At 44.4% G+C, this 27625-nt stretch overlaps 1 protein-coding gene and 1 long non-coding RNA gene across 3 annotated transcripts in view; one reads left to right on the top strand and one right to left on the bottom strand.

Annotated features, from left to right (window-relative positions):
* KATNAL1 (katanin catalytic subunit A1 like 1) overlaps window positions 1-27350 on the bottom strand; it is a 55606-nt gene extending 28256 nt beyond the window's left edge. The window contains exons 1-3 of one of the 2 annotated variants that reach the window (XM_054015369.1): window positions 27251-27350; window positions 9131-9306; window positions 2704-2864 (exon numbers count right to left, since the gene is read on the bottom strand). In XM_054015369.1, coding sequence (XP_053871344.1) covers window positions 2704-2864; window positions 9131-9292 — 323 coding nt within the window. In that variant the 5' untranslated portion in view covers window positions 9293-9306; window positions 27251-27350. Of the gene's footprint in view, window positions 1-2703; window positions 2865-9130; window positions 9307-27250 lie in introns of those variants that run through there. The other variant, XM_054015371.1, reaches the window with a different exon arrangement.
* On the top strand, window positions 647-24813 carry LOC128829899 (uncharacterized). Its single transcript, XR_008443505.1, has 3 exons — window positions 647-701; window positions 21398-21485; window positions 24243-24813. It is a non-coding gene; the product is annotated as an uncharacterized LOC128829899 (long non-coding RNA).
* Window positions 27351-27625: the final 275 nt, after the last annotated feature.

The following is a 27625-nucleotide window of genomic DNA, read 5'->3' as shown; positions in this document are numbered from 1 at the left end:
TTAAAATAGGTATTAGAATTATAAGAATGTGTTTAGATTTTATTGAATGCTTGTGAGCTGCTGCATGCATTAATCTCATTTATAACATCTGTATCCCATATTATAAGGTAATAATTGAGATGTTGTAATCTAAGGCTCTGTAAATCACCAGAGAGGAGAGAGAGACATTAGCTAATGTGAAATGCTGGTCTCCCACCGAAGGTGTTACATCCTATCCAACACGGAAGGTCCATTGACACCAGATGGACTATTGTGGGACATTAAAGAGGACAAAATAAATGTATTTGTTTTGCCTTCCCCACATGAAGATGAGTCATGCAAGTGGATTCCTCCCATCAGCTGAGTTTGCAGCTCAGAGAACAAGGGATGAGCGAGATAAAAACTCGTAATAAGAAGGAACTGGAGATTTATGCTGCTTGGACTCTAAAGGGCCAGGTTTCCTAGGCATAAGAAAGAGGTCCACACAGCTGCTTAGCCTGGATTAGCCCTATAAAACATATAACACTTGTTTATTATAGAAGCTTCTATTACCCTTTTGAAATTTAAGATTGTAACTCATCTATGTGTATCTGTTTACTTGCTTTAACCTTGTATGTAACTCTTATTTCCTTTCATATTTTAATAAATCTGTATATAATTTATTATAGGATTGGTTACAAGCATTGTCTCTGGCATGAGATCTAAGGTACAACTGACCTTGGGTAAGTGACTGGTCCTTTGGGACTGGGAATAACCTGAATATTGTTGTGATTCTTGGTGTAAGGGACCATCTATCACAAAGGTATGTTCACCTGGGGACAAGATAGAATGGAGTTCCCAAGGGGACTGTCTATGACTTCTTGTTTGGCTATTATAATGCCTGAGGAGTTTACACTTGATAACTGGTTGGTGAAATCTAAGTATAAAATTCACAATCAATTTGGGGCTAGAGCCCTGGTTCTTAATAGTCTGTCCTGAGGTTGGTACTCATGCTCTCGAGTCACTGAGTAGCTTGACACTCACAATAGTGTAATGGGGTAGAGATAGGGGAAACTGAAGCAGCAAGCTATGGTAATGTTTTACACCCACTTTGAACAGGGAGTAAATGACTACACATGGTACAAAGTCATGAAGAATCAGGCCCCTGTCCACTAGGTAATACACTAAGAAAACCAAACACATTTCATATAGCCTACAAAATAGCTTTTGGTTAGTAACTGCTTCCAATTACTACCAAATTCCCAATTTTGCTACTCAGCTCTACATCATTCAGTGATATCTTGCAAGATGATAAATACCCCAAGAGCAGGCCACCCCCTTCCACCTCCCACGGATTGCTGTCGTCCATCCCACAGGGGCCTGTATTCCAGTTCTGCTGAGCAGGATCCTTCCAGATGAAAGGTATTTTAGAAATCTAGAGCTAATACAGATGCTTTACTTTTTTCTATCGTATCCCTCAATTCCAACTGGCAAAAAAAAGCCTCCTATGACCTGATAAGAAAGTCTTCAGGACTTCATGAAAATAGTTTTTAATACATAAATAAATAAATCAGACAACTGACCCCTCTTTCAAACAACAAAATGGGCAACTCAACTATAGTCAGAGAACCCCTTAACTACAATGTGTAACACTTTTATGTAGTAAAAAGTTAGACTAGAGACCTACATTAGGGGCCTGTTATATAGGGTTGCCATATTTCAATACTGAAAAAAGGGGACACTCCAGGGGGCCCTGGTCCCGCCCCAACTCCGCCCCTTCCCCACCCTCGGCCCTCCCCAACTCCGCCCCTTCCCCGGCCCAACTCCGCCCCTTCTCCAAAGTCCCTGCCCCAACTCCGCTCCCTCCCCTGAGCACCCCACATTCCCCCTCCTCCCTCCCGCCCCCCAGGCCCCGGCTGCTGCTGCGCTGGGGAAGTTGCTTTGGCCCCAGCGCGTGGTGGAGAGCGGCGGGAGCCAGGAAAGTTGGAGCCCGGGGAGGAGGCAGTCCCCTTACCATGCCTCCCTATTTTCCCGGACATGTTTGGCGTTTTGGAAATTCCTCCCGGACAGGGATTTGAGGACCAAAAAGCCGGACATGTCCGGGAAAATCCGGACATATGGTAACCCTACTGTTATAAAGTCCACTGAATTCAATGAGAGTATTTCCATGGACTACAGTGGGCTTTGAATCAGGCCTTAGCTCTGTAAAGCATCACCTTGTCTGCAGATTTCCTTCAGTACTAAAGCAATTGGCTTCAGGCAACATATTGTGTATCTTAGGCCATACCTGAACCACTACTGACCTCAAAAACAGTCACTGTTCATGAATAACCCATCCTACAATATCAGGGATCTGGAGTGGCTGATTTAATAGGTCTCTTCTATCTGTAATTTTTATTATTCCAAGGCATTTATAATAAACAAAGAATTTTGTTAGTGTTAAAGTTGTTCAAGTGAATTTCTTAGCAAGACAATCATCAAAAGTCAAGAAAATCAGTTATGGAAATATTAATATCCTGCCCAACCTCCATACATAGGCCTTACCACACCATAATACCCAAACTCACTTCCTCTTCCACTGTACAAACACATCCAATTCCTCAAAAATCACCCCCACAATTGAACTGCAGAATTCTTTTTAGGTAACAACAGACTCTTGAAAAATCAATTTGTCCACTGGTAAGAGATATTAATGTTCAAGGGTGGAGTTAAGGTTTGAACTATCCCAAAGTGCTTTCCAGTTACCTGTGCTCAGCCGGAACTGGAGGTGGCCAAACAGCAGGATCCCTAAATGGCTCATCTTGATAGGATACAGGAATATCTGGAGGTTTGTCTATTTTAAAACTCTCTAACGTGTTGACAATACTCTTTACTTGCTCATATTCCTCCAGTAATTCTTGCCGGACCTTCAAAACAAACAAGTGATTTCAGAAAAAAGAAGTGTTTTAATTTTTGCACAGGTCTTTTTTTATATATACAATCTCAATTTACAACAGAATAAAAGGTTTAGAGAATGTTTACTACAATAGAATAAATTAACATTTACGAAGAACTAACGGCCCAATCCAGCAGCTCTTAGGCCTGGTCTACACTAGGCATTTATGTCGAAGTTAGCGCCGTTACATCGAATTAACCCTGCACCCGTCCACACTGCGATGCTATTTAGTTCGACATAGAGGTCTCTTTAATTCGACTTCTGTACTCCTCCCCGACGAGGGGAGTAGCGCTAAATTCGACATGGCCATGTCGAATTAGGCTAGGGCCTTGTCTACACTACGAGAGTAGTTCGATTTTACTTGCATCGAATTTTTGGAATCGTTATTGCAAAGTCGAACGTGTGTGTCCACACTAAGGACAGTAATTCGACTTTGTGAGTCCACACTAACGGTGAAAGCATCGACATTCGAAGCGGTGCACTGTGGTCAGCTATCCCACAGTTCCCAGAGTCCCCTCTGCCCATTGGAATTCTGGGTGTAGCCGCAAAAGCCTTCTGGGTAACAAAATGTGTCCAGGGTGCTTTTGGGTAACTGTCGTCATCCGTCCATCACTCCCGCCCTCCCTCCCTGAAAGCGCCGGCGGGAAATCAGTTCGCGCACTTTTCCAGTCATTGACAGCGCGGACGCCACAGCACTGCGAGCATGGAGCACGCTGCGACCATCGCTGCAGTTGTGGCCGCTCTCAACGCCTCGCAGCTTATCATACAGGTTTCCCTGAGGCAGATGCAGAAAAGTCAGGCGAGGAGGCTACGGCACCGCGGTGATGGCCTGAAGTCTGAGAGTAGCACAGACCTCTCAGAAAGCACGGGACCCAGCGCCGAGGACATCACGGTGGCAATGGGTCATGTTGATGCCGTGGAACGGCGATTCTGGGCACGGGAAACAAGCACTGAGTGGTGGGACCGCATAGTGCTGCAGGTCTGGGATGAATCCCAGTGGCTGCGAAACTTTCGCATGCGGAAGGGAACTTTCCTGGAACTTTGTGAGTTGCTGTCCCCTGCCCTGAAGCGCAATGACACCCGGTTGCGAGCTGCACTGACTGTCCAGAAGCGAGTGGCCATAGCCCTCTGGAAGCTTGCAACGCCAGACAGCTACCGGTCAGTGTCAAACCAGTTTGGGGTGGGCAAATCTACCGTGGGGGTTGTTGTGATGCAAGTAGCAAAGGCAATCGTTGATCTACTGCTGCCAAAGGTAGTGACCCTGGGAAACGTGGAGGCAATCATAGATGGCTTCGCAGCGATGGGATTCCCAAACTGCGGTGGGGCCATAGATGGAACTCACATCCCTATCATGGCACCGGACCACCAGGCCACCCAGTACATTAACCGAAAGGGCTACTTTTCCATGGTGCTGCAAGCACTGGTGGACCACAGGGGACGTTTTACCAACATCTACGTGGGATGGCCGGGCAAGGTTCATGACGCTCGTGTTTTCAGGAACTCTGGTCTGTTTAGATGGCTGCAGCAAGGTATTTACTTCCCGGACCACAAAATAACTGTTGGGGATGTGGAGATGCCTATAGTCATCCTCGGGGACCCAGCCTACCCGCTAATGCCCTGGCTCATGAAGCCCTATACTGGCGCCCTGGACACTGAAAAAGAACTCTTCAACTACCAGCTGAGCAAGTGCAGAATGGTGGTGGAGTGTGCTTTTGGCCATCTCAAGGGGAGATGGAGAAGCTTGCTGACTCGCTGTGATCTCAGCGAAACCAATATCCCCATTGTTATAGCAGCTTGCTGTATGCTCCACAATCTCTGTGAGAGCAAGGGGGAGACCTTTATGGCGGGGTAGGAGGTTGAGGAAAATAGCCTGGCTGCTGATTACGCACAGCCAGACAGCCGGGCAATTAGAAGAGACCAGCGGGAAGCGCTGTGCATCCGGGAGGCTGTGAAAGCTAAGTTCCTGAGTGAGCAGGGTAACCTGTGACTTTAAAGTTTGTGTACAGAGAAGCTGAACCTGCCCCCGTTTCTTTACCCAGTTAATGTTGACTATCCTATCCAGTTACATACCCCCTTCACCCCTCTTCCAACACACGTTTCGAAATAAAAATAGTTCTACTTTGTTAATGTGAGTTCCATCTATGGCCCCACCGCAGTTTGGGATGGACGGATGACGACAGTTACCCAAAAGCACCCTGGACACATTTTGTTACCCAGAAGGCTTTTGCGGCTACACCCAGAATTCCAATGGGCAGAGGGGACTGCGGGAACTGTGGGATAGCTGACCACAGTGCACCGCTTCGAATGTCGATGCTTTCACCGTTAGTGTGGACTCACAAAGTCGAATTACTGTCCTTAGTGTGGACACACATGTTCGACTTTGCAATATCGATTCCAAAAATTCGATGTAAGTAAAATCGAACTACTCTCGTAGTGTAGACAAGGCCTTAGATATGTGACTACTCCTATTACACTTCAATGGAACCTTGAGAGCATGGGCTGCAAGATCCATGCCCTGATATTGTTCAAAACTTGACAGAGATGTTCACTTGTACAGGTGAACCGTCACAATACATTCAAAGCATCAGGAAATGTTTTCAGTAACACAGACATGAGAGAGGGAAATAAAGGTAGCCTAGGTTAAGAAGACAACTAAAGCAACAGAAGAAACTGGGAACATGACTTACTTTTATAATTTGTTTTCAGTATTATTGTAGCTATGTTGGCCCCAGGATATGAGAGAATCAAGGCGAGTGAGGCAATAACTTTTATTGGACCAACTTCTGTTGGTGAAACAGACAAGCTGACATGAAGAAGAGCTCTGTGGAGGTCAAAAGCTTGTCTCTTTCACCATAAGCACCCAGTTTCTAATCTGCCGGGAGGTGCTCCCCCCGGCTCTGCTCTTACTCTACCCCTTCTCCCAGTGCCCCATCCCTGCCCTGCTTGTTCCCACCCTGCCTCTTCTCACCCCTTCCCCGCCCAGTTCTGCCCCCTCACCCCGAGCACACTGTGCCTTTGCTCCTCCCCTCACCCCCAGCACCTCCTGATGCAGCGAAACAGCTAATGCACAGCAGGCGGTAGGCACTGGGAGGGAGGGGAAGGCACTGATCGGTGGTACCCAGCGGCAGGCAGAAGGCACTGGGAGGGTGGGGGGGAGCCATTGATGGGGGGGCTGCCAGTGGGTGCTAAGCACCCACCATTTTTTTTCCTGAGGGTGCTCCAGCCCCGGAGCACCCACGGAGTCGGTGCCTATGTCTTTCACCAACAGAAGCTGGTCCAATAAAAGATATCACTTCACCCACGTTTTCTTACTTTTATAACGGAAGTCTGACTTTGAAGTTATACACTTGCATTGTATGTTTGAAACTTCCATTTTCTACTGGTCAGGGAATATAGCAGATAACTAGCACCATTCAAATAGATAATTCCTTAAAATCTCTCTCATACTTGTTAATCTACTATCTGTTGACTCATGGCCTGATCCAACTCCCACTGAAATCAAGGAGATCCTTTTCTTTAATGCACTAAATTAATTTTTCAATGAAATCCAAGTATTAGAAATGTCAAGTTAATGTGGCAGTTTGACAAACCTTAGTAAGTGCCAAGACCTTTCATAGCCCCAATATAAATAGTATGATATTTCGTTTACATACAATTTGATGGGGGCTAATTTAGCTACAACTAATCAGGAAAGAGATCTTGGAGTCATCATGGATAGTTCTCCGAAGACGTCCATGCAGTGTGCAGCAGCAGTCAAAAAAGCGAACAGGATGTTAGGAATCATTCAAAAAGGGATAGAGAATAAGACAGAGAATATCTTATTGACCTTATATAAATCCATGGTACGCCCACATCTTGAATACTGCGTACAGATGTGGTCTCCTCATCTCAAAAAAGATATCCTGGCATTAAAAAAGGTTCAGAGAAAGGCAACTAAAATGATTAGGGGTTTGAAATGGGTCCCATATGAAGAGAGATTAAAGAGGCTAGGACTTTTCAGCTTGGAAAAGAGGAGACTAAGGGGGGATATGATAGAGGTATATAAAATCATGAGTGGTGTGGAGAAAGTGAATAAGGAAAAAAGTTATTTACTTGTTCCCATAATATAAGAACTAGTGGCCACCAAATGAAATTAATGGGCAGCAGGTTTAAAACAAATTAAAGAGGGTTCTTCTTCACACAGCGCACAGTCAACCGGTGGAACTCCTTGCCTGAGGAGGTTGTGAAGGCTAGGACTATAACAGGGTTTAAAAGAGAACTAGATAAATTCATGGAGATTAAGTCCATTAATGGCTATTAGCCAGGATGGGTAAGGAATGGTGTCCTTAGCCTCTGTTGACAGAGGGTGGAGATGGATGGCAGGAGAGAGATCATTTGATCATTACCGTTAGGTTCACTCCCTCTGGGACACCTGGCATTGGTCACTGTCAGTAGACAGGATACTGGGCTGAATGGACCTTTGGTCTGACCCAGTATGGCCATTCTTATGTTCCTACGAATACTGTTGAAGTCAGTGGGAGTAATCCTGGTCTGAAAGTTAAGCACTTGAGCTTTAATGACTTATTCTGGCAACATTAAAGTCAATGGCAAAATTCCTATTTATTTCAGTGATGGAAGGATTGGACCTTTTAGATCATTTTGAAAACTGATCAGCTTGTCTTCTGCCTTCGTCCTGAATTCCCTCCGTTATACAAAAAGTGTTTTCCAACATCAACAAATTAATCTTTGGAGGATGTGTGTACAAAGTGTATACTATGAATACACTTTGTATACATATCTTATACAAATTCTTATTGTATAAAACTTAATTTGAATGGGATGCAATATTTCTTGTGCATTTTTTTTCTTAATTTAACGAAGGAGATAATCTCAGGTAATTATTTTAAATTTTGCCTGTTTACAGTAGTATCACGTACAAACATAAACCTGTATTGTCCCTTTACTTTGTCCATTTTGCCTTGATAAACACATTTTTTGTGTGCGCGTTTTGAATGGAGCTGAAGTTAACATAGAACATTTTGTCTACAACAACTTTAATTTATATAGTGCCTTATTTTGCCAAAATGTGTCTGACATCAGTATCAATCTAATTACATGTGTTTGTTTAAAGTCTGCACAGCACATAACACTGGACCAAGCTCTATCCTTGGTTGCCTGCAGGGGGTTCCTACTAAAGTCATGATACCAGCATGCCCAGATCCAAGGACAGAATTTGTCTCATTGATTTTGCTAGATTCCACAAAAATAGGCAGTTTTTCTGCTCATCCCTTCCCACCGCCGCATATAGCCCGTTGTTTTTTTTTTCAAAGTGATATTTGGAATCCAAGAGATGTATGCTGTAAGAATTTATACAAACCCAGACTGACATATGTGAGTTCATGCAAGTTAATGGACTCCAAGATCCAACGCTAATATTGTTACAATATTGAGCTAAATCAAATGTTTTGGCCTAAAAGCTGTGACATTATCCCTCAAAGATTTCACATCTGTTGTTAATATTGTGTTTAAGTATTGAATCCATGATTTATGCATTTCGGCATTTTGTATGTTTTCCTTGCTGTGGGATCTATCTGCCTTGGAATCTCAGATGACACCTGCTTATAGCAGACAGTGTGCTGCATCACTTAATGCTGCTTATCTATTTCTATTGCTATGCCAGTCTGCTTCCTCCACCTCTGCACGAACACAGATCAGTAGCTTGGGAGCAATTTACCTCCCATTAACACTACAGATTCATTCTCACTCTTTCCATCACTCCTAGAAATCGAACCACAAATACTCCTCATGCAAATAACATTGAGCACATGCCCAAGTGATGGTGAGATCAGGACCTAAGAGTACTATCTGCAGGTAACATTTTAGATAATTGCAACTATATTGATCTTTTTAATGATGCAAGCCCATCTCACATCATAGCTTGCTGCTTATTAGTTGGATGAAAGATGAGAGAGCAAAAGGAAATCATTATAGTATTAGTAGAAAACATAATAGTATTTCCAAAATAGGCAGTCACACACAATTAGTCCGTTGATTAGCAAGACACACTATGAAGACAAGAAAATTGATTAAATTAGAACTAAAGAATCCCTTCTAACTATGTCACAAGAAATATTGCCACATAAATATCATGAACTTCAATTTAGCCAATATATACTTGGGCTACATTTTAAAAAGCTTGTGCAATGTTGTATTTCTTTCCAAATCTACCACATACAGTGCAATACCACTTCATCATACCTGTTGCCATTTGCCCTTAACTGCTGGGTCTCGGATTGATTGACAGTGTCTCTGAATCTGTTGGATGACACCTTGGTAATATACCATAGAGGAGTCGTAGTTCCCAAGAAGCGCATATTCTCTCCCTTTTTTGGCATTATCACAAATCTCAGCCAAATTCATCGTCTCTCACAAACCTAAAACATAACATTTAATCATAAAAGACGAAAACTTGTACAGGCTATATAATGATTCAGAAAATCATTAGGTAGTCTTTGTTTTGCTATTGCTTGTATGGCTGCTTTACATCCATTTTACCATTTAGATGTACAGATTATTATAGTACCTCCTTATTATGCTGATTATTGACAATAAACCACAATGACTGGTAAAGCATATGTATTTTTCCTCTACCCTGAGCCTGTTAAATCATTACATGCAAGTGGACTGCAGCACCCATGCTGAGCCCTCTTGTTGTCAAGATTCAGTTTACAGCAGGGATCTCAAACTCAAATCACCACGAGGGCCGCATGAGGACTAGTACATTGGCCCGAGAGCCGCTTCACTTACACCTTTTCATATAAAGGTACAAAAGTTCCGTGTCCCCCCCGGCTGCCCCCGGCCCTGCCCCCACTCCACCCCTTCCATGAGGCCCTGCCCTTACCCCACCCCTTCCCCGCCCCCATTTCAACCCCTTCCCCAATGTCCCCACCCCAACTCTACCCCCTCCCTGCCCCTATTCCAATCCCTTCCCCAAATCCCCACACCTACCCTGCCTCTTCTCCACCTCCTCCCCCTCCCTCCTGGAAAGTGCTAAGCGCCGCCAAACAGCTGTTCGGCAGTAGGAAGCACCTGGAGGTAGGCAGAGGAGCGGGGATGCGGCGCACTGCGGGGAAGGGGAGGGCGCAGCAGGGGAGGGGAGCTTGGCAGCTGCAGGAAATAACTCCGGGGCCACATGTTTGAGACCCCTGGTTTACAGCAAGCTAGGGTGTAAACATAGTGCACGGCAGGCTAGGGCAGGGTAAGTACCTGTGTGGACCATGCTGCCTTACACTAGCAGTTCACTAATGTGCTTTAATCTATTCCAGTTTCAAAGTGAGTCAAAGCGCACTAGGGAACTTTTAGTGCATGGCAGCAGGGTCCACATCATAGACGCTTGGTTCATGGCAGGTGTCATGAATATAAAGGGAAGGGTAACAACCTTTATGTATGCAGTAACAAAATCCCTCCTGGCCAGAGGTACAGAATCACTTTACTTGTAAGGGATTAAGAAGCTCAAATAACCTCGTTGGCACCTGACCAAAAGGACCAATAAGGAAAGAAGATACTTTCAAATCGGGGGGGGGAGAAGAAGAGAGGTTTTGTTTGTGCTCTCTTTGTTTGTTCTCTCTCTGGACAGAGAGAGAGACCAAGCAGGTAAACCATCTCCTGAAAAGATACCTGAAATGATACATCTAAAATTACATAAATTGTAAGTAAAGGCAAGGAAATGCGTTAGATTATCTTTTGGTTTAACTTGTGAATTTTCCCTATGCTAAGAGGTAATTTCATTCCTGTTTTGTAACTGGAAAGCAGAGTCAGAATCTGTGTTTTAAATCTTATTTACTTTGTAAAGTTACCTTCCATCCTGATTTTGCAGGTGTGATTCTTTTACCTTTTTTTTTTTTAAATAAAATTCTTCTTTTAAAAACCTGATTGATTTTCAGTGTCCTAAAAACCCAGGGGTTTGGTCTGTGCTCACTTTGTAACCAATTGGTTAGTATATTATTCTCAAGCCTCCCCAGGAAAGGGAGTGAAGAGGCTTGGGGGGAATATTTTGGGGAAACAGGGACTCCAAGTGGCCCTTTTTCCTGGATTTTGGTCTAAATCACTTGGTGGTGGCAGCAGTACCACCCAAGAACAAGAAAAGGATTTGTGCTTTGGGGAAGTTTTAACTTAAGCTGGTAGAAATAAGCTTAGGGGGTCTTTCATGCAGGTCCCCACATCTGAACCCGGACAGCAGGCTAGTGCAGGATACATTTACGCCCCATTTCACTGCAAACTAAGTGTTCGTGTACAGAATCAGGCTTTAATTTATAGAACACCACAACATATATTAGCAACCATCCACCCATGAATCACATATCACATGAGGCTTTACATTTATTATATTATTTGTATTACATGAGTGATTAGGAGATCCAATCAACATTCAGAGCCCACTGTGTTAGGAACTTTTGAAAGACCTCATCTTAACCAGGTTACATTTTAAATATACAAAATAGGGAAAGGGCCATGTAAGCAGAAGTTTGGGGACAGAGAAGAAAGGGAAAGGCCATGTAAGCAGAAGTTTGGGGACAGAGACAGAGTCAAGAATGGACCTCAGCTCTCAACTCCCATTTGAATACACCTTAACTACAAGACTATCCTTCCTCTCTTTTAAAAATATTTTCTCTTTAGTAGCAATTGCCCTGAAGATATCTCGAACCCAGTAGTTCCCATCTACACTATGTCTAAAGAGCTCAGTTACACTCCATGCACTATAAAGACAAATGTACTTCTGTATACTATCCAATTTCTTTTAATTTGTGTAGTGTACCTAACAAGGTCTGACGAGGCAAATGTTTGTCGTTTTTTTTGAGTTTTCTTCAAATATGAATTTCAGTGCTCATGAAACGACAGCAATAGAAACTGAAATCATAGGACATGACATGGGCAGTGGTGTTGAAAGCTTGGACACACTTTGTCCCAGGAATGTTGCTTTTACTTGAATCATAAAACAAGGTTACTCCCCTGGCGTTGGAGGTCTTCAAAAAGATTGTCAAAAAGGATCTAGGTCACTGGGGTGGACTCAAAGATTGGAGCCCTCTGAAAAGTTTCTGAGAACTTGGTGAGATGGATGCTGGTGCCAATCAGAAATTTTTGGTAGGATCTATGAGGCCCTTATTAATACAACCCCTCTGTCTGACTGTCTCATTTCCAGAATAGCCAACAATTTGTGAGACTTTTCTTGAACAGTAGATAGCTCAAAGACCAATGCATCCATGCTCCTGATGAGCAGGTTTTGGAAGATTTTATATCTTCCATAATACTGATGATGTCTATCGTAACATACTCTAGAGAAACATGAGTTCTATGGAGTATGGCCTACACTCTCTTCCTCAGCTGTGGAATCTGAATCATACCTCAGTGAAGGAGGTAGTACAGGGGTTTGGCAGGTTGGTATACCAAGGGGGAGATTAAAAAGTGACTGCCATTCCTATCCTCCAAGACTGTGATGTCCAGAAAGGCCAGTTGGCTCATGGCAGATAAACGTGCAAAATGGCCCTTGTGCAGAAGGTGGGGTTCAAAACCTCAACTGAAAGGGATGCACTGAAGTACTCTGTGCCAACGGTGAAACCAAGAAAGGTCTAGTTTGAGGCAAAAGGAACTAAATGACCCTAGAAGGAACCTCTCATTCTATTCCATTGGCACCAAAGTAACAATAAGGAAACTTCAGCTCCAAATCCTCAATTCCAAGGGAATCTTTAACATAACCCTAGCAAGTGGAGCATTGTGGGATTTCTGTTCAGCAAAACAGATAATGGAGCCTGAAATTAAAACTGTAGCCTCCCCGGGACTGAAACTGGGGAGAATAGACAATCTTTCCATCAGAACTAGATAAGATGGACCTAATCCTTAGAAGCAAGGAGATGGGCTTCTGATAACAAGAACCTCCTACCTTAGCACCAGATAATTCCACCTTAACCTTCAGTGCCAACCGCCTGCCTGATCCTCAGGAACAGGACTGCATGGAGCAATGGTACCATATACTCCTCTTTTCTCCATCTCTCGACACCAAGGAAAGTGGATTTGGTGTGGTGTCCAAAGCTACCTTTGGGTTTCTCAGACCCTCTCTGGGAAACGGAACTGGATATGACTGAAGACTGGAACTTCTAAGGGCTCGAAGCCAGTTCTGACTCCAATTCTGCACTGGAAGCTCTAAGAGGCCAACTCCCTACCCAATTTCAAGTCTCTGCTGCAAAGCTTGGGGGTACTAGAACTGTTCAAAGAAAAGGTCATCAGAATTTTTAACATGGGTAAAATACATTTTTCCCTAACCTTGTTCTCTGATATGGCTGAATTGTTTTGGTTGAAATTAAAAAAAAAAACAGTCTGAGCTGAACACCCAGCATATAGAATTTCATCCCAAATGATTAAAGTTTGGCAAGTTATAAGCAGCTAAAAAACGGATCTCATAATGGGAAGTATTGGACAATCTTAAAAGATAGTGCTACCAGCTTTGCCTACACCTGTCCCCTGGTAGTAGCCAATATAATGATGCTCCTCCAGAGAAGGCTAAAGCCTTTTATACTAGATGTATCTTGGTGAGTGGTGAACTGTATGCCACAGAGGAGAAAAATTATTTCCTGACTCCAGTTAGGGATCAGTTCAGCTTATGCGCCAAAGAATGAAGATTGATATCCCTTGTGACCTGTTTAGCCTAGCTAGTGCAGGATTTTTAACAAGCAAACTTAGGGCCCATGTGTGGCAGCTATATTGACACTAATGTCTGTAAACGCTTCCTCTTGTCAATGATCCGTGAACGAAGACATTTCTAAGGATGTCTTGACGGGAAGCTGTTTTACTCTAGTGTAGGAAAGAGCCACATGATGATTAGATGAGATACTGGGGTCAAAAATGACGTGCAAGTTGTTTTAAATCAGTGGTTCTCAAACTTTTGTGCTGGTGACCCCTTTCACATAGCAAGCTTCTGAGTGTGACCCCCTCCCCAATAAATTAAAAACGCTTTTTAATATATTTAACATCATTATAAATGCTGCAGGCAAAGCAGGGTTTGGGTGGAGGCTGACAGCTTGCAACCCCCCATGTAATAACCTCGCAACCCCTTGAGGGGTTCCAACCCCCAGTTTGAGAGCCCGTTTTAAATTCACCTGGAAACATGGTTGTTGGCAGTTTTAAACAGGATTATATGGGATGGAAAAATAAACAGATACAGGAGAAAGTATTTATGAATTTTCTTTAACTGCAGTGAAGTACACCTCTACCCCTATATAACATGACCCGATATAACACGAATTCGGATATAACGTGGTAAAGCAGTGCTCCGGGGGGGGGGGGGGCGCTGCGCACTCCAGCGGATCAAAGCAAGTTCGATATAACGCGGTTTCACCTATAACGCGGTAAGATTTTTTTGGCTCCTGAGGACAGCGTTATATCGGGGTAGAGGTGTATACTCCATCAAATGTTCGATCATCCTTGATGGATACAATGTATCAATCTCTGCAGTTGCTTGTAGAACAGCACTTCCCAACCTGGAGTCTGCAGCTCTTGGGCGGGGGGAGAGGAGAAGGGCTGCCAAGCAGGGCCAGTGTTAAACTCGCTGGAATCCAGGGCAAAAAGCTGAAGCCCCGCTGTGGCAAGGCTGAAGCCCAAACCCAAGCAAATTAGCTTCCTGGGGCCCCTGTGGCATGCGGCCAAGGGCAACTGCCCTGCTTGCTACCCCCTAATGCCGACCCTGGCTTTTATATGCAGAAAAACAGTTGTTGTGACACAGATGGGACATGGAGTTTTTAATAGCATGTTCGGGGGGCCTCAGAAAGAAAAAGTTTGAGAACCCCTGATGTAGAATACAGAAATAAAAGCAAAATATATAAAATAAATAAGTGGTCCTCACAATTATGGAAAAAGCAAAATAAACTAAAATCAACTAAACTGGATCACAGAGAAATAACAAAGAAAACAATTCAGAAAAAAAAATCCACTTTCTTCTGAAAAATAAAAGGGAAAAATAAAATAACTATAAATCCTCTATAAACGAGCTATACTAAGGCTAATGCAGCATAGCCAGGGTCTTTAAAAAATAACACAAAAATAAAGAGGCCTAAGCTATGTCTACGCTAGCACTTTTGTCGGTAAAACTTGTTTGTCAGGAGTGTGAAAAAACCATACCCCTGACCAACATAAGTTACACCAACAGAGGTGCCGGTGTGGACAGCACTATGCTCTTCTGCCGACATAGCTACAGCTGCTCGCTGGGGTTATTTAATTATGCCTACGGTAGAGCTCTCTCCCATCAGCAGAGCGGCTACATGGGAGACCTTACAACTGCGCTGCTTTAAGTCAATGATCTCCCTGCCGAGTCACACAGCATAAGGAGACTGCTGCCTGACTAGAGTGCAGAGGGGACTAAATCCAGAACAAGGAGCAGGAAAAGGACAAACTGTTCCTGGGAGTTGGGGGGCAACAAATGGCTGGGCAAGGAGACTGGGAGCTGCGGGAGAAGAGAAAGAGGCTGGAGCCTGGTACAAGGAAGGGGGATAGACTGAGATTGGATGAGGAATCAAGAGAGGGTGGCTAGAACTGAGAGCAAGTGAAAAAGCAGGGAGGCAGATCAGACCTAGGGTGACCAGATGTCCCGATTTTATAGGGACAGTCCTGACTTTTGGGTCTTTTTCTTTTATAGGCTCCTATTACCCCCACCCCCGTCGCAATTTTTCACACTTGCTGTCTGATCATCCTAATCAGACCTGGAGCAGCAAACTAGGAGTGGCTGGGCAAGGAGACTGGGACTGGGGAGACACCTGCAGAATAGAGACCGAAATAGGGTAGTGTGACGTTATGAGTGTAATAGAATAGCTCAGTGGAAGGTGATAGGGCCAGAAAGAGTTAATTAACTCACAAACTGACCTGACCCGTGGCTGACCTGTAGAGACTGGTTAGGAAGATAGGTAAATGAATAGAGCTTTGAAATGTAAGTCTGTATTGTTAGAGGTAGAAGGGTAGGTGTTTGCTCAGGTCTTGTAATGTAAGTAAACAAGGCTTGTCTATTGCTATAGCTTTAATTCAAAGATAAAAAAAGAAATATTAACATTTATGATGATACTTGAGTGAAATAGTATTATTGTCTATATGTCTCTTTGAAGGTTGGGTTAAGCTGTATCTGAACTGTTTAATGGATAAATTATCCTGTGCTAATTGCCATGATGTTTAGAAGAAGGAAAGTTGAGCCTATTGTTTTCTCAGGCCAAAAGGCTGCTGAAAACGTATAAAAACCTTGGGACACGATCCTTCTGCATCTCAGATCTGCTTTGGGTTTCAAGAGGGGAAACCTTAAGCCATAAGGATTGAGATCCCCAGTCACTGACTGGAGTCACCATGAATATGGACATTGGACTATAACCTATGGACTATATATCTAAAGGACTTTTGTCAACTACAAGCTCACCTCTGCTATGTATCTGAACCTCAAGAATTCAAGTCTGTATGTATATTGATCTTTTAACCAACTCTCTCTCTCTCTCCTTTTTTTTAAATAAATTTTAGCTTAGTTAATAAGAATTGGCTATAAGCATGTATTTTCGGTAAGTTCTAAGTTATAATTGAACCTGGGTATGTGGATGATCCTTTGGGATTGGAAGAACCTTTTATTTTATATGATAAGATTTTCAGAAATCATCATCATATCTGACAGGTGTGTCTGGACCTCAGCTGGCTCCCACGGGCAGCACCATCACAGAAGGCAAGAAGAATGGGACTGGGAGAAGGAGCCAGGGTGGGGAAGAGACGGGACTAGGACAGATTGGAGGGGATGGAGCAGAAGGGATCAAGTCTGAGGGGAGTAGGGATAGAATGGGCAGAAGTCTGTGCCCAACAGAGAGACAGCCTGGAAAAAAACCTATTAATTCGTGAGTCTCACCATTCCTCTGCTGACAGCAAATACCTGGGAAATCCACTAGCAAAATGTGTGTCTCACCCCCTCTTGTGGTACACACAAACGATGACAACCTACTACTGCTATCAGTTACTTCACTAGTGGCAGAGAACTGGGCAGTGGAGCTAAATGTTCCAACTCTGCTAGGGTGACCAGATGTCTCGATTTTATAGGGACAGTCCCGATTTTTGGGTCTTTTTCTTATATAGGCTCCTATTACCCCCCGCCCCTGTCCCGATTTTTCACATTTGCTGTCTGGTCACCCTAAACTCTGCCGATGAACCATGGAGGTGTCAATATGATACCACATGATGAATTATCTGTTTTTCAGTTTGCTTTTTTAAAAAACTAGGAAATTACACATAAAAGTCCTAAGATAAAAAAATAGTAAGGTTGTAAAGTCAAGCATTCAAATGTTAGGAAATGCCAGCTCCTTTGTGCACGTGCATGATCTAGTCTTTACTTACATGATCACATCCTATTTTATCCACAAGATCCCTATCTCATTCGGTGCACAGAATCAGGGATGTGTAGGAAAGGAAGCTGTTATTTGTAAGACTTGTTGCAGAAGTTGGAAGGGGTGGAATGAATGAGGCAGGCTTTTGCAGAAACAGAAAAGATGGTTCTACAGTTAAGACAGCTGAATTGGATTCTATCCCTGCCTCTGCCAGACACGAAACTTAAATGAAAATGTTCAAACTAACCGTGTTCCTCATATTCTGGGTGCCATCTTAATACCTTGGTGTCTGATTTGCAGAAGTGCTGAGCACTTGCAACTGAAGTCAATTAGAGCTGCACTTTGAACATATAAAGCGCTATATAGGAGAACCTCAGAGTTACAAATACCTTGGGAATGGAGGTTGTTTGTAACTCTGAAATGTTCGTAACTGCACAAAACGTTATGGTTTTTCTTCCAAAAGTTTACAACTGAACATTGACTTAACACAGCTTTGAAATTTTACTATGCAGAAGGAAAATGTTGCTTTTAACCATCTTAATTTAAATGAAACAAGCGCAGAAACCATTTCCTTAGCTTTCAAATCTTTTTTTTAAAACTGTCCCTTAATTTTTTTTAGTAGAAGTGAGGATTGTGTGAGGCGAGTGGGAAAGTACTGTGTGAGAAGTTGTTGCGACCTTGTGTGGATAAATATGGAATGTAGACTAGAGTCTAAATAGATGTGAAAAATAAGATATCAGAATGACCTATGTATTAACAATATGCAGCTGTTGCTCATTATTGTATGTAACAAAAGGTATAAATGCTTGCCTTAATTGTTTATCTTTTGAGAGACCTGCCTAGGAGGGGAAAACCCTGTGTCCTAGTGCACTCTCTGCCTCTATGCAATTGCTTGAGAATAAAGTATCTGATTTGCTGCACCCAAAAAAGAGAGTGGAGAAAAACAGAGTTCTCGACATCATGTTAAACACAGAACTGTACTGTATTTGCTTTTTTATGTGTGTCTCTCTGCTGCTGCCTGATTGTGTACTTCCAGTTCCAAATCAGCTGTGTGGTTGACTGGGTCAGTTTGTAACGCTGGTGTTCGTAACTCTGAGGTTCTACTGTATAATGTTACGTTTTCTGAAAAATCAGGTTTTAGGCATCTCAAATTAGGAACCCAAAATCGGTGGAAACTTTTAACCTTACTCTCTCAGTGCCTCAGCTCCCTATATGTAGGCCGAGGGTAATATCGCCCCCTTACCTGACAGGGGTATTGTGAAGATTAACTAATTTTGTGAAGCACTCAGACAGGGTTTTGAATAGCGTGCAGTAAATAAGGCATGGGGTCATACAGTGAGCAATGAGAAAACAAAATATTGAATAGCTACTCATTAAATGTGCCCCATCCATTCTCTGCACTGAATGAGGCAGGAGTTCCATGGAAAAAACAGTATGTGACCATCTAATTAAAGTCTGTATCATAATGCATATGGACAAGGGAAACAAATGATGACTGCACAGGCAACCTTCATTCTGCCATTTCCTAGCTTTTGTATGCATGATTTTGTAACACTAATAATGTTATTATGACATTGTTTGTACGTAAAATAGAGAGAAAGCCAGTGGTCTACTCAACAATTCCTATATTCCTAAAGGAACTACTAACTTTGCAATTGTTATCCAGGCACATCACCTCCATATTAGTGCACACAACAAAATTCATGTGACGGGGTGGGGCCGAGGGGTTCGGAGTGTGGGAGGAGGCTCAGGGCTGCTGTAGATAGTTGGGGTGCAGGGGGTGAGGGCTCTGAGGTGGGGCTGGGAATTTGGGGTGCAAGATGCCCCAGGGCTTCAACGAGGAGACAGAACTCCCTACAGCTCTCTCCCCATAGCAGCAGCTGGGCTGAGGGGAGGGGCGCCTCTCCCCGCCACGGCAGCTCCGGGGCCGTGGGCATAGGCACCGACTCCATGGATGCTCCAGAGCTGGAGCACCCACAACCTCCCCACCCCCAGTCCCTCCTCACCTCCGCCTTCTCCCCTGAGTGCGCCAGTCCCCGCTTCTCTGCCTACCTCCCAGCGCTTGCCACTGCAAAACAGTTGTTTCGCGGTGTAACAAGCTCCAGGAGAGAGGGGGGAGGAGCGGGAACGCAGCGCGCTCAGGTGAGGAGGTGGGGAAGCGGCAAGGCTGGGGCGCGGATTTGGGGAAGGGGTTGGCCCCTTCTCCCCCGGCCGTAGCAGGTCCGTGGCTGGGCTGGGTCGAGTCCCGGGCTGGGGGAGAGGAATCCCCGGCCACATAGCTTAGAGGGAACTTAGGTGGTAGCTATGTCAATAAACATTCTTCCAGCAACTAGCACTGTCTACACCAGGAGTTAGACTGACTTAACTATGTATCTCAGGGGTGTGGATTTTTCACACTCCTGAGCAACACAGCTGGGCCAGTTGCTGTGTAGTCATACCCTTTGTGTCTAAGCACAGGCTATTTCTCCAAGTCTGTTTTCTAATCTCTGCATTTTTCCATTAATAGTGCCTCAGCAACTGCTCTTGGCTACTGTTTCATTGTTAAAATGCTCATATCATTTGGAAGATTTTCCTTACAACTAATCTAAACTTGCCCTTCTTGAATTTAAGGCCATCAATTTAGCTATATATCTTTGATCAACGTGGAATATGTCTCTCCCTCCCTTTATCTATTATTTCAAGGCGTTCTATATAACCATCTTATCTCTCACTTTCCCTTCAAAGTTGTAAACTCTTTAAAATATAAACATAATAGAGATGTTAACAGAACCTGAATGAGCAGCATGAATTGCAACACTAATTAAAACATCAGAGAAAAGCAACCAATCCAGTTTCATTTTCAGCCAGTCTGACACCTGTTACAAGTCTGCAGGAATATTCATATTTCATAGCCTTTTTTACATTTCTTCACAATACCAATAGCACAGGGGTTTTTTAACACTGAAATCTTTCAGAACTGGTTATTCATCCAATATTTAATTATTCTTAATATTTTAAATTAATCTTGTCTGTGTGTAACAAATAGATTTCTTTCATTTCAGGTTTTACATCCTAGGACAATTGGCATTGATGTCTGTAACGAACATTGTCACCTGCTCTGGAACTATGACTCACATCAGAGGCCATGTGTGTTATTGTAGATGCTATGGCCTAGTCTACACCTAAAATTTTAGGGTCTCTCTACACTAGAAACTCTACAGCACTGCAGCAGCACCACTGTAGTGCTCTAGCTTAGGCTGTGTCTACACTGCGCACCTTACAGCGGTGTGACTGTGCTGTTACAGGTGCGCCGTTGTAAGGTGTGCTGTGTGGCCGCTTTTTATCGCCAGTAGAGAGCTCTCCCAATGAGGGGCAATAACTTCATCGCCGAGAGTGCAGCTCCCCACAATGAAGTGCTGTCCACACCAGTGCTTTTTGTGTTTTTTCACACCCTTAAGTGACAAAAGTTTTAGCGACATAAGTGTCAGTGTAGACAAAGCCTTAGACACCTAATACAGTGACAGAAGGGGTTTTTCCATTGCTGTAGTAAACACACCTGTCCAAGAGGTGGTCGCTAGGTTAACATAAAAATTCTTCTGTTGACCTAGTGGTGTCTACCAGGACTTAGGTCAGATTAATCACAATTGCACAGGGAGTGAAATTTTTCACAGCAATGTAGTTAAGTCAACCCAACTTTCTGGTGTAGACCAGCCCTAAGGTCGATCTAGCTACATCATTCAGGAGTGTGAAAAATTCATATCCCTGAGAGACATAGTTAAGCCAACCTGAGCCCAGGTATAGACACCACTAGATCGACCAAAGAATTCTTCCATCAACCTAACTACTGCCTCTCGATGGGGTAGATTTACTATAGTGACAGAAAAACCCTTTCCATCATTGTAGGAAGTGTCTATGCGGTGGGGCTGGGGCTTGGGCCCTCCAACCCAGGGCAGCGGGCACTTCTTCGGATGCATAGTTTGCATATCAATTCCAGCTCAGCAGTCTCTCGTTGGAGTCTGTTTTTGAAGTTTTTCTGTTGTAATATAGCCACCCGCAGGTCTGTCATTGAATGACCAGACAGGTTAAAGTGTTCTCCCACTGGTTTTTGAGTATTATGATTCCTGATGTCAGATTTGTGTCCATTAATTCTTTTGCGTAGAGACTGTCCGGACAGACACAATCAACTCAGGATTGAATAAGGACTGGGAATGGCTGAGCATTTACAAACATTTAATCTATCTCCCCTTGTAAGTATTCTCACACTTCTTATCAAACTGTCTGTACTGGGCTATCTTGATTATCACTTCAAAAGTTTTTTTTCCTCTTACTTAATTGGTCTCTCAGAGTTGGTAAGACAAGTCCCACCTGTTTATGCTCTCTGTATGTGTGTATATATATCTCCTCAATATTTATTCCACTCTATATGCATCCGAAGAAGTGGGCTGTAGTCCACGAAAGCTTATGCTCTAATAAATTTGTTAGTCTCTAAGGTGCCACAAGTACTCCTGTTCTTTTTGTAATAATTTTTGTTGTCAGAAGGGGGTCGCAGTGCAATTAAGTTTGAGAATCCCTGGTTTAGATAAGTAGACACCAGAGACAAGTTCTCTATTATTGGTGTGGCAGGCTTCAAGTCTTTGGATATTTTCATTTTTAAAAGGTGATTCTTTTGAGGGACAATTAGTTATGTTGAAGAAGACCTCGTATTGTATAGCCAAATTGACCTGCATATACAAGGCCTGTTATTGATCCACCTTCCCCTAACTTCTGTCCACTTGTCTTCCCAGCCTTAGACTGTGCAGTCCTTGGAGTTCCTGACATTTCTTCTTGAATGTTTGGAAATGGCATGCATTGTCTGCACTACTATAAACAAATATTACTTTAAATAATAAGAAGCAATGCAACATCATTGATTGAAAATATAAATTTGAGGGGATGAGAAAAGATTAAACAGATACTTAGAATATTTCTTAAATTTGAATCCCAGTGTAATTTCAGTCTTTTTATCTCAGAAACTTCAGTGAATTTGTATCTTATTTGTAACTTCTGAATAAATTCTGTTTCTTATTACTGCAAGATGTATATTTTTGAAATGATAAACAATTGTTAATAATGGATAGATCTAAATTGAAATGTTTATCCCACAGCATGAAAAGTAAAATAAGTTAGTGCTCAGACACTAAAATGTAAATTGTACATCCAGGGTCAAAATCTTTCTTGCCATTCTCATTTAAGTATTTCAATTGACTTCAATGGGACTATGGGTATGAGTAAAGCAAGCAGCATTTGGTTCCCAGGCTTAGAAAGCCTGACTTGACTATGCCTAGCATATATATTTTCTAGCAGCTGATTATAAATAAGTAGCCTTATTGATGCCAAAAGTTCCAGGTAGAATGAGTCTGTCCTGTGACTGTATATAAACATCAAGTAGCATGAATCCTAACATTTAATTTGCTTTCAGTGGAACACTAACTACCAAGAGCAGCATAGCTGAGAAGATACAGAGGCAAAAGATACCAGCCTTTACCCCCTTTTCATTCACTTTTCTGCCTTTATTCATGCTGCCCATTATACCTGCAACACCTTCCCTGTTCTTGTCTACCAAGGCACTCTCCTCACCTCATTTTAAGTTGCGCTTAAAAAAAAAAAAATCTCACTTTTCCTGCAATGTCTACAATAAATGAGTCAATTATTTTCATTGGTTTTAATGTGACCTGTTTTATTTTCCCATTAAAAAAGAAAAACACAAAGATGTGTACATCTTATAGCAAATAGCTGCATTATGCTATTGCTGTAACCCCCATTCTCCCTTACAATATCCCCCTCCCTTCTGCTGTAATCCTTACTGATAGTGTTAAGTCTAAGGCTAGGTCTACACATAGGCAGCAGGTATAATAGGCCTTCCCTGGCACAGCTGCAGGATGCCATTTGCGGGTTTTTACTTATTATGTGACATGCAGGTTCTGGGGTGACTGAGGAGGCAGTATCTGCTATTCAGCTTCCTGGGTTCATCAGTAATCTCCCTTGACTTCAGAGAGATTACTGATGAACCCAGGAAGCTGAGTAGCAGATACCACCTCCTCAGCCGCCCTGGAACCTGCATGGCGTGCCGCATATATAAAAAGTTCCCCATTCTTCCCCTGGGCGAGGCGTGCTGCCTTTCTCATTCTCCGGACGGCACAGGGCTGGCTCAGGCCAACACAGTGGGGGTGGGTTGGGCTGCTGATGCCCAGGTAGGGCACTGGTGTTCCTCTGGTGGTGCAGGACCGGGAGGGGGGTTGGGGTTCCGATGGGCCCTGGGCTTCCCTGGATGCAGGAGGAGCTGTCGGGGGAGCTCAGCGCTCCGCTGCGTGGGGCAGGGCCTCATGCGGAAGGGGCGGGGCCAGGGGGCTAGCCTCCCCGAAGGGGGTGTCCACCTGCCACCCATGGTCTACACTACAGCCTATGTCAGCAAAACTTATATCACCCTGGGGTGTGAATATTCCACACTCCTGAGCGACATAAGTTACACTAACATAAGCACTTGTGCACAGTGCTATGTCAGTGGGAGAGCTTTTCCCACTGACAAAGCTTATGCTGCTCACGGAGGTGGTTTTTTTATGCCAACACCAGCTGTGCTGCTGCAGTGCTGTACGTAGAGACATGGCCTAAGAGTGGGTTGTCAAAGGCTTGCCTACACTTGAAATGCTACAGCATGTCATTGTAGACACTACCTATACCGATGGGAGGGTGTGACATTGTGCAGTCTATATGGTTTTATAAAAATATAAGTGAATATAACATAACTGGGATATGCTTCATGCAAAAGGTCTCTTGTAAGGTATCATTACAAAGCTCATAATCTACTGAGTGTGATCATCCTATTTGTAGAAATGTACCACTCTTGTATCTAAAACTAGAAATATAAAACATAACTCTGAGGGCCTATTGTAATTATGTAAAGTGTGGGCCATTAAGGATGGTTTGGAATCTTGATGACTCCCATTAACCAGGACCATTGTCTGCAGATGGCTGTATTTACCCGTGAGTCTTCCTGTATGTGTGTGTGCTGGCAAGTGAGTAATGAAGTCTTGCAGTGACATGTGATCATGTCACCTGAACTGGAATCCATCTTTAACCTGGCGCTTTTCCAGTGAGGGGGTGTGGAAACCCTGAGGGACAAAGGATTCCCGCCTTATGCAAAAGATATATAAAGGGGTGGAAGAGAACAAGGAGAGGGAGGAGCCATCATGAAGAATCCCCTAGCCATCACCTGAGCTGGAACAAGAGCTGTACCAGGGGAAAGAATTGTGCCCAGGCCTGGAAGGTGTCCAGTCTGAGAAAAACTTACTGAAGCATCTCTGAGGGTGAGATTATCTGTATTTAGTTTGATTAGACATAGATTTGCGCATTTTATTTTCTTTTGCTTGGTGACTTACTTTGTTCTGTCTGCATCCGAAGAAGTGGGCTGTAGTCCACGAAAGCTTATGCTCTAATAAATTTGTTAGTCTCTAAGGTTCCACAAGTACTCCTGTTCTTTTTGCGGATACAGACTAACACGGCTGCTACTCTGAAACCTTTGTTCTGTCTGTTACTACTTTGAACCACTTAAATCCTACTGTCTGTATTTAATAAAATCACTTTTTATTTAGTAATTTACTCAGAGTATGTATTAATACCTGGGGGAGCAAACAACTGTGCATATCTCTCTATCAGTGTTATAGAGGGCGAACAATTTATGAGTTTGCCCTGCATTCGCTTTATGCAGGGTAAAACGGATTTATCTGGGTTTAGACCCCATTGGGAGTTGGGCATCTGAGTGCTAAAGACAAGCACACTACTGTGAGCTGTTTTCAGGTAAACTTGCAGCTTTGGGACAAGTGATTCAGACCCTGGGTCTGTGTCTGGAGCCAGACAGGAGTGTCTGGCTCAGCAACACAGGGTGCTGGAGTCCTGAGCTGGCAGGGAAAACAGAAGCAGAGGTAGTCTTTGCACATCGGTTGGCAGCTCCCAAGGGGGTTTCTGTGATCCAACCCGTCACAGAGGGGTTCTCCCATCAACGTAGGTAATCCACCTCCCCAAGAGGCGATAGCTAGGTCAACAGAAGAATTCTTCCGTCAACCTAGTGCTGTCTACACAGGACTTAGGTCAGCTTAACTACATTGCTCTGGGGTGTGAATTTTTCACACCAATGAGCAACATAGCTGGGTCAATCTAAGTTTCTAGTGTAGACCAGTGCTAACTTTTCAAAGAAGAGGAAAAATGCTGTTCCTACCCAGAAGGATGTACCACACATTTGAGTACTATAAAATAAATAAGCTGAAAATATTTAACTTTTCCTAACTGAGCAACATGCTAAATGTACTGACTGCATTTACAGCAAGAGATAATTTTTCAAATGTAATTAAATTATAAATGTTTACAATTTGTAAATATCTTAGGAATGGTTGGGAAAGAAATCCCTAGAGTCCTAAGTCATATGCCTATTTACCAATCAATCCTTCCTCTTTAGACACATCAGAAACCACTCGCAGGTGCTCAAGTAAAATCTTGGTGCATCTGCTACAACTAGAGTAAAATGCACAAAATAGGGTGTGTCTAGGATTGGAAATGTTTTTTCCTTCCCCCTAGAAACAAATAGAGAGTCCTCTGTTGCTTTTTACAGATCCAGACTAACACAGCTACCCCTCTGATACTAGAAACAAATGTCCATCACTTTAAAAATAGAGGACACGAGCCACTGAAGAATATACTGTAAGGAAAAATCCTGCACTAGTCCCTACAGGACAAAGCATGACCTAACATTTTATTCCATCTCCAGATACTACATTGAACATAGACTTTTATATGTTAAATCTCTTTGGAGCAGGAACTTTGTTTTCTGCCTTTTCTAAAGGGACAAGCTGCAGAACACACTAAATCTGCAACCTTGGGAGAGGAGGCTGTACAATCAGGATGTAAGAGCTTAGCATTACAAAGACAAAAGGAACTATGAACAAGTAAAACTGGATGTGTGCATATGTAGAGCGGCTAATGCAACAGGGTCAGTGTTTGAGAGGTGCATTAGAAATGCACAACATAAAATAAATCATTTGTTGGATTACACTCCAGGGCCCTCACTCCCTCCTTACACAGCTCCTTCATTCTCCCACGTCCCCTCACACAGCACTCAGCTCCCCACCCCCACTTCTCCATCCTCGAAATATAGCACTCAGCCCCCCACCCACGTCTCCATCCTCGTTATACAGCATTGAGCCCCCCACCCCGTTACACACCCACTTCTCCAGCCTCGTTATACAGCACTCACCCCCGCCTAGGGTGACCAGATGTCCCGATTTTATAGGGACAGTCCCGATTTTTGGATCTTTTTCTTATATAAGCTCCTATTACCCCCACACCCGATCCCGATTTTTCACACTTGCTGGCTGGTCACCCTACCCCCACCCATGCCAGCTCCGCTACGCACAACTCCCCCCTTCCCTCCGCCCCGGGGAGGGGAGCGATCCCCAGCCCCCTGCCTGGCTCTGGGGGCTGGTTTGTCCGCTCGCAGAGCCTCGCCCCACATGCGGCCCCACAATGCCCCGACAGACGGTGGGGCGGGGGAGCAGCCTCAGCACCGTTATACGGGCCCAGTCTGCTGCAGCGGCCCCACACTGGGGCCCAGCCCGCGCTGCTGCAGGCCCCGGTGCCGCACCCACCTCCGGGCCCCCAACAATCACCCCCGACCCCCGCAAAGGCTCAGCGGCCAAGGCAAAGCCAGGCTATGCCCCCCACCCGGCTACACGCAGCGCGCTGGGATTTGTAGTCCGCTCCCGCCCGCGCCTCTGGTGGCCATCACAGAACGCGTGAACCCCAGAACTACATCGCCCATCCTGCTTCGCGGCAGAGGCGCCGCACCTCCCTCCCCCCGCGGCCGGCAGGACAGAGGAACGTTCAGTCACCAACGCCGCTCGCGCCGCGGCCCCTGTTAGGTTTTGTTTCGCGTTCCTGCCCCAGCAGCCTCGATGGGCGCCGCCTAGTGAGCCCCTGCCCTTACCTGGTGGAGTCACCTCCGCCTCTGACCCTGGGTGCGTGCCCGCGGGCAGGGGGCGCAGCCCGCAGGCTCCGTTAGCCCGTGGCATGCGCGCTGCGGCGGCGGCTCGTTGCCATGGCGGCGAGGGGCGACGCCCGGCCATGGTGCCTGGGTATCCCGCTGCTCCGCCCCGCCCCCCGCCCAGAGAGAGGCGAGGGGGGGCGGGTGGAAACGAGACCCAGACCCCTACTCCTTCCCCTTCCTCACCACACCCGGGCGGGGGGGGCGCCCCCAAAGCCCCCCCCACTTACCTCCACCCGCCACACCCGGGGGGCAGCGTTACCCGCCCCCCCACACCCCGCCACCTCTGCCCACCATACCCGGGGGGCAGCGTTATCT

The sequence above is a fragment of the Malaclemys terrapin genome, chromosome 1 (genome assembly GCF_027887155.1).
Source record: "Malaclemys terrapin pileata isolate rMalTer1 chromosome 1, rMalTer1.hap1, whole genome shotgun sequence".
Classification (NCBI taxonomy): domain Eukaryota; kingdom Metazoa; phylum Chordata; order Testudines; family Emydidae; genus Malaclemys; species Malaclemys terrapin.
The sequence above is the reverse complement of the archived record's forward strand: the minus strand, read 5'-3'. Positions and strand labels throughout refer to the sequence as shown.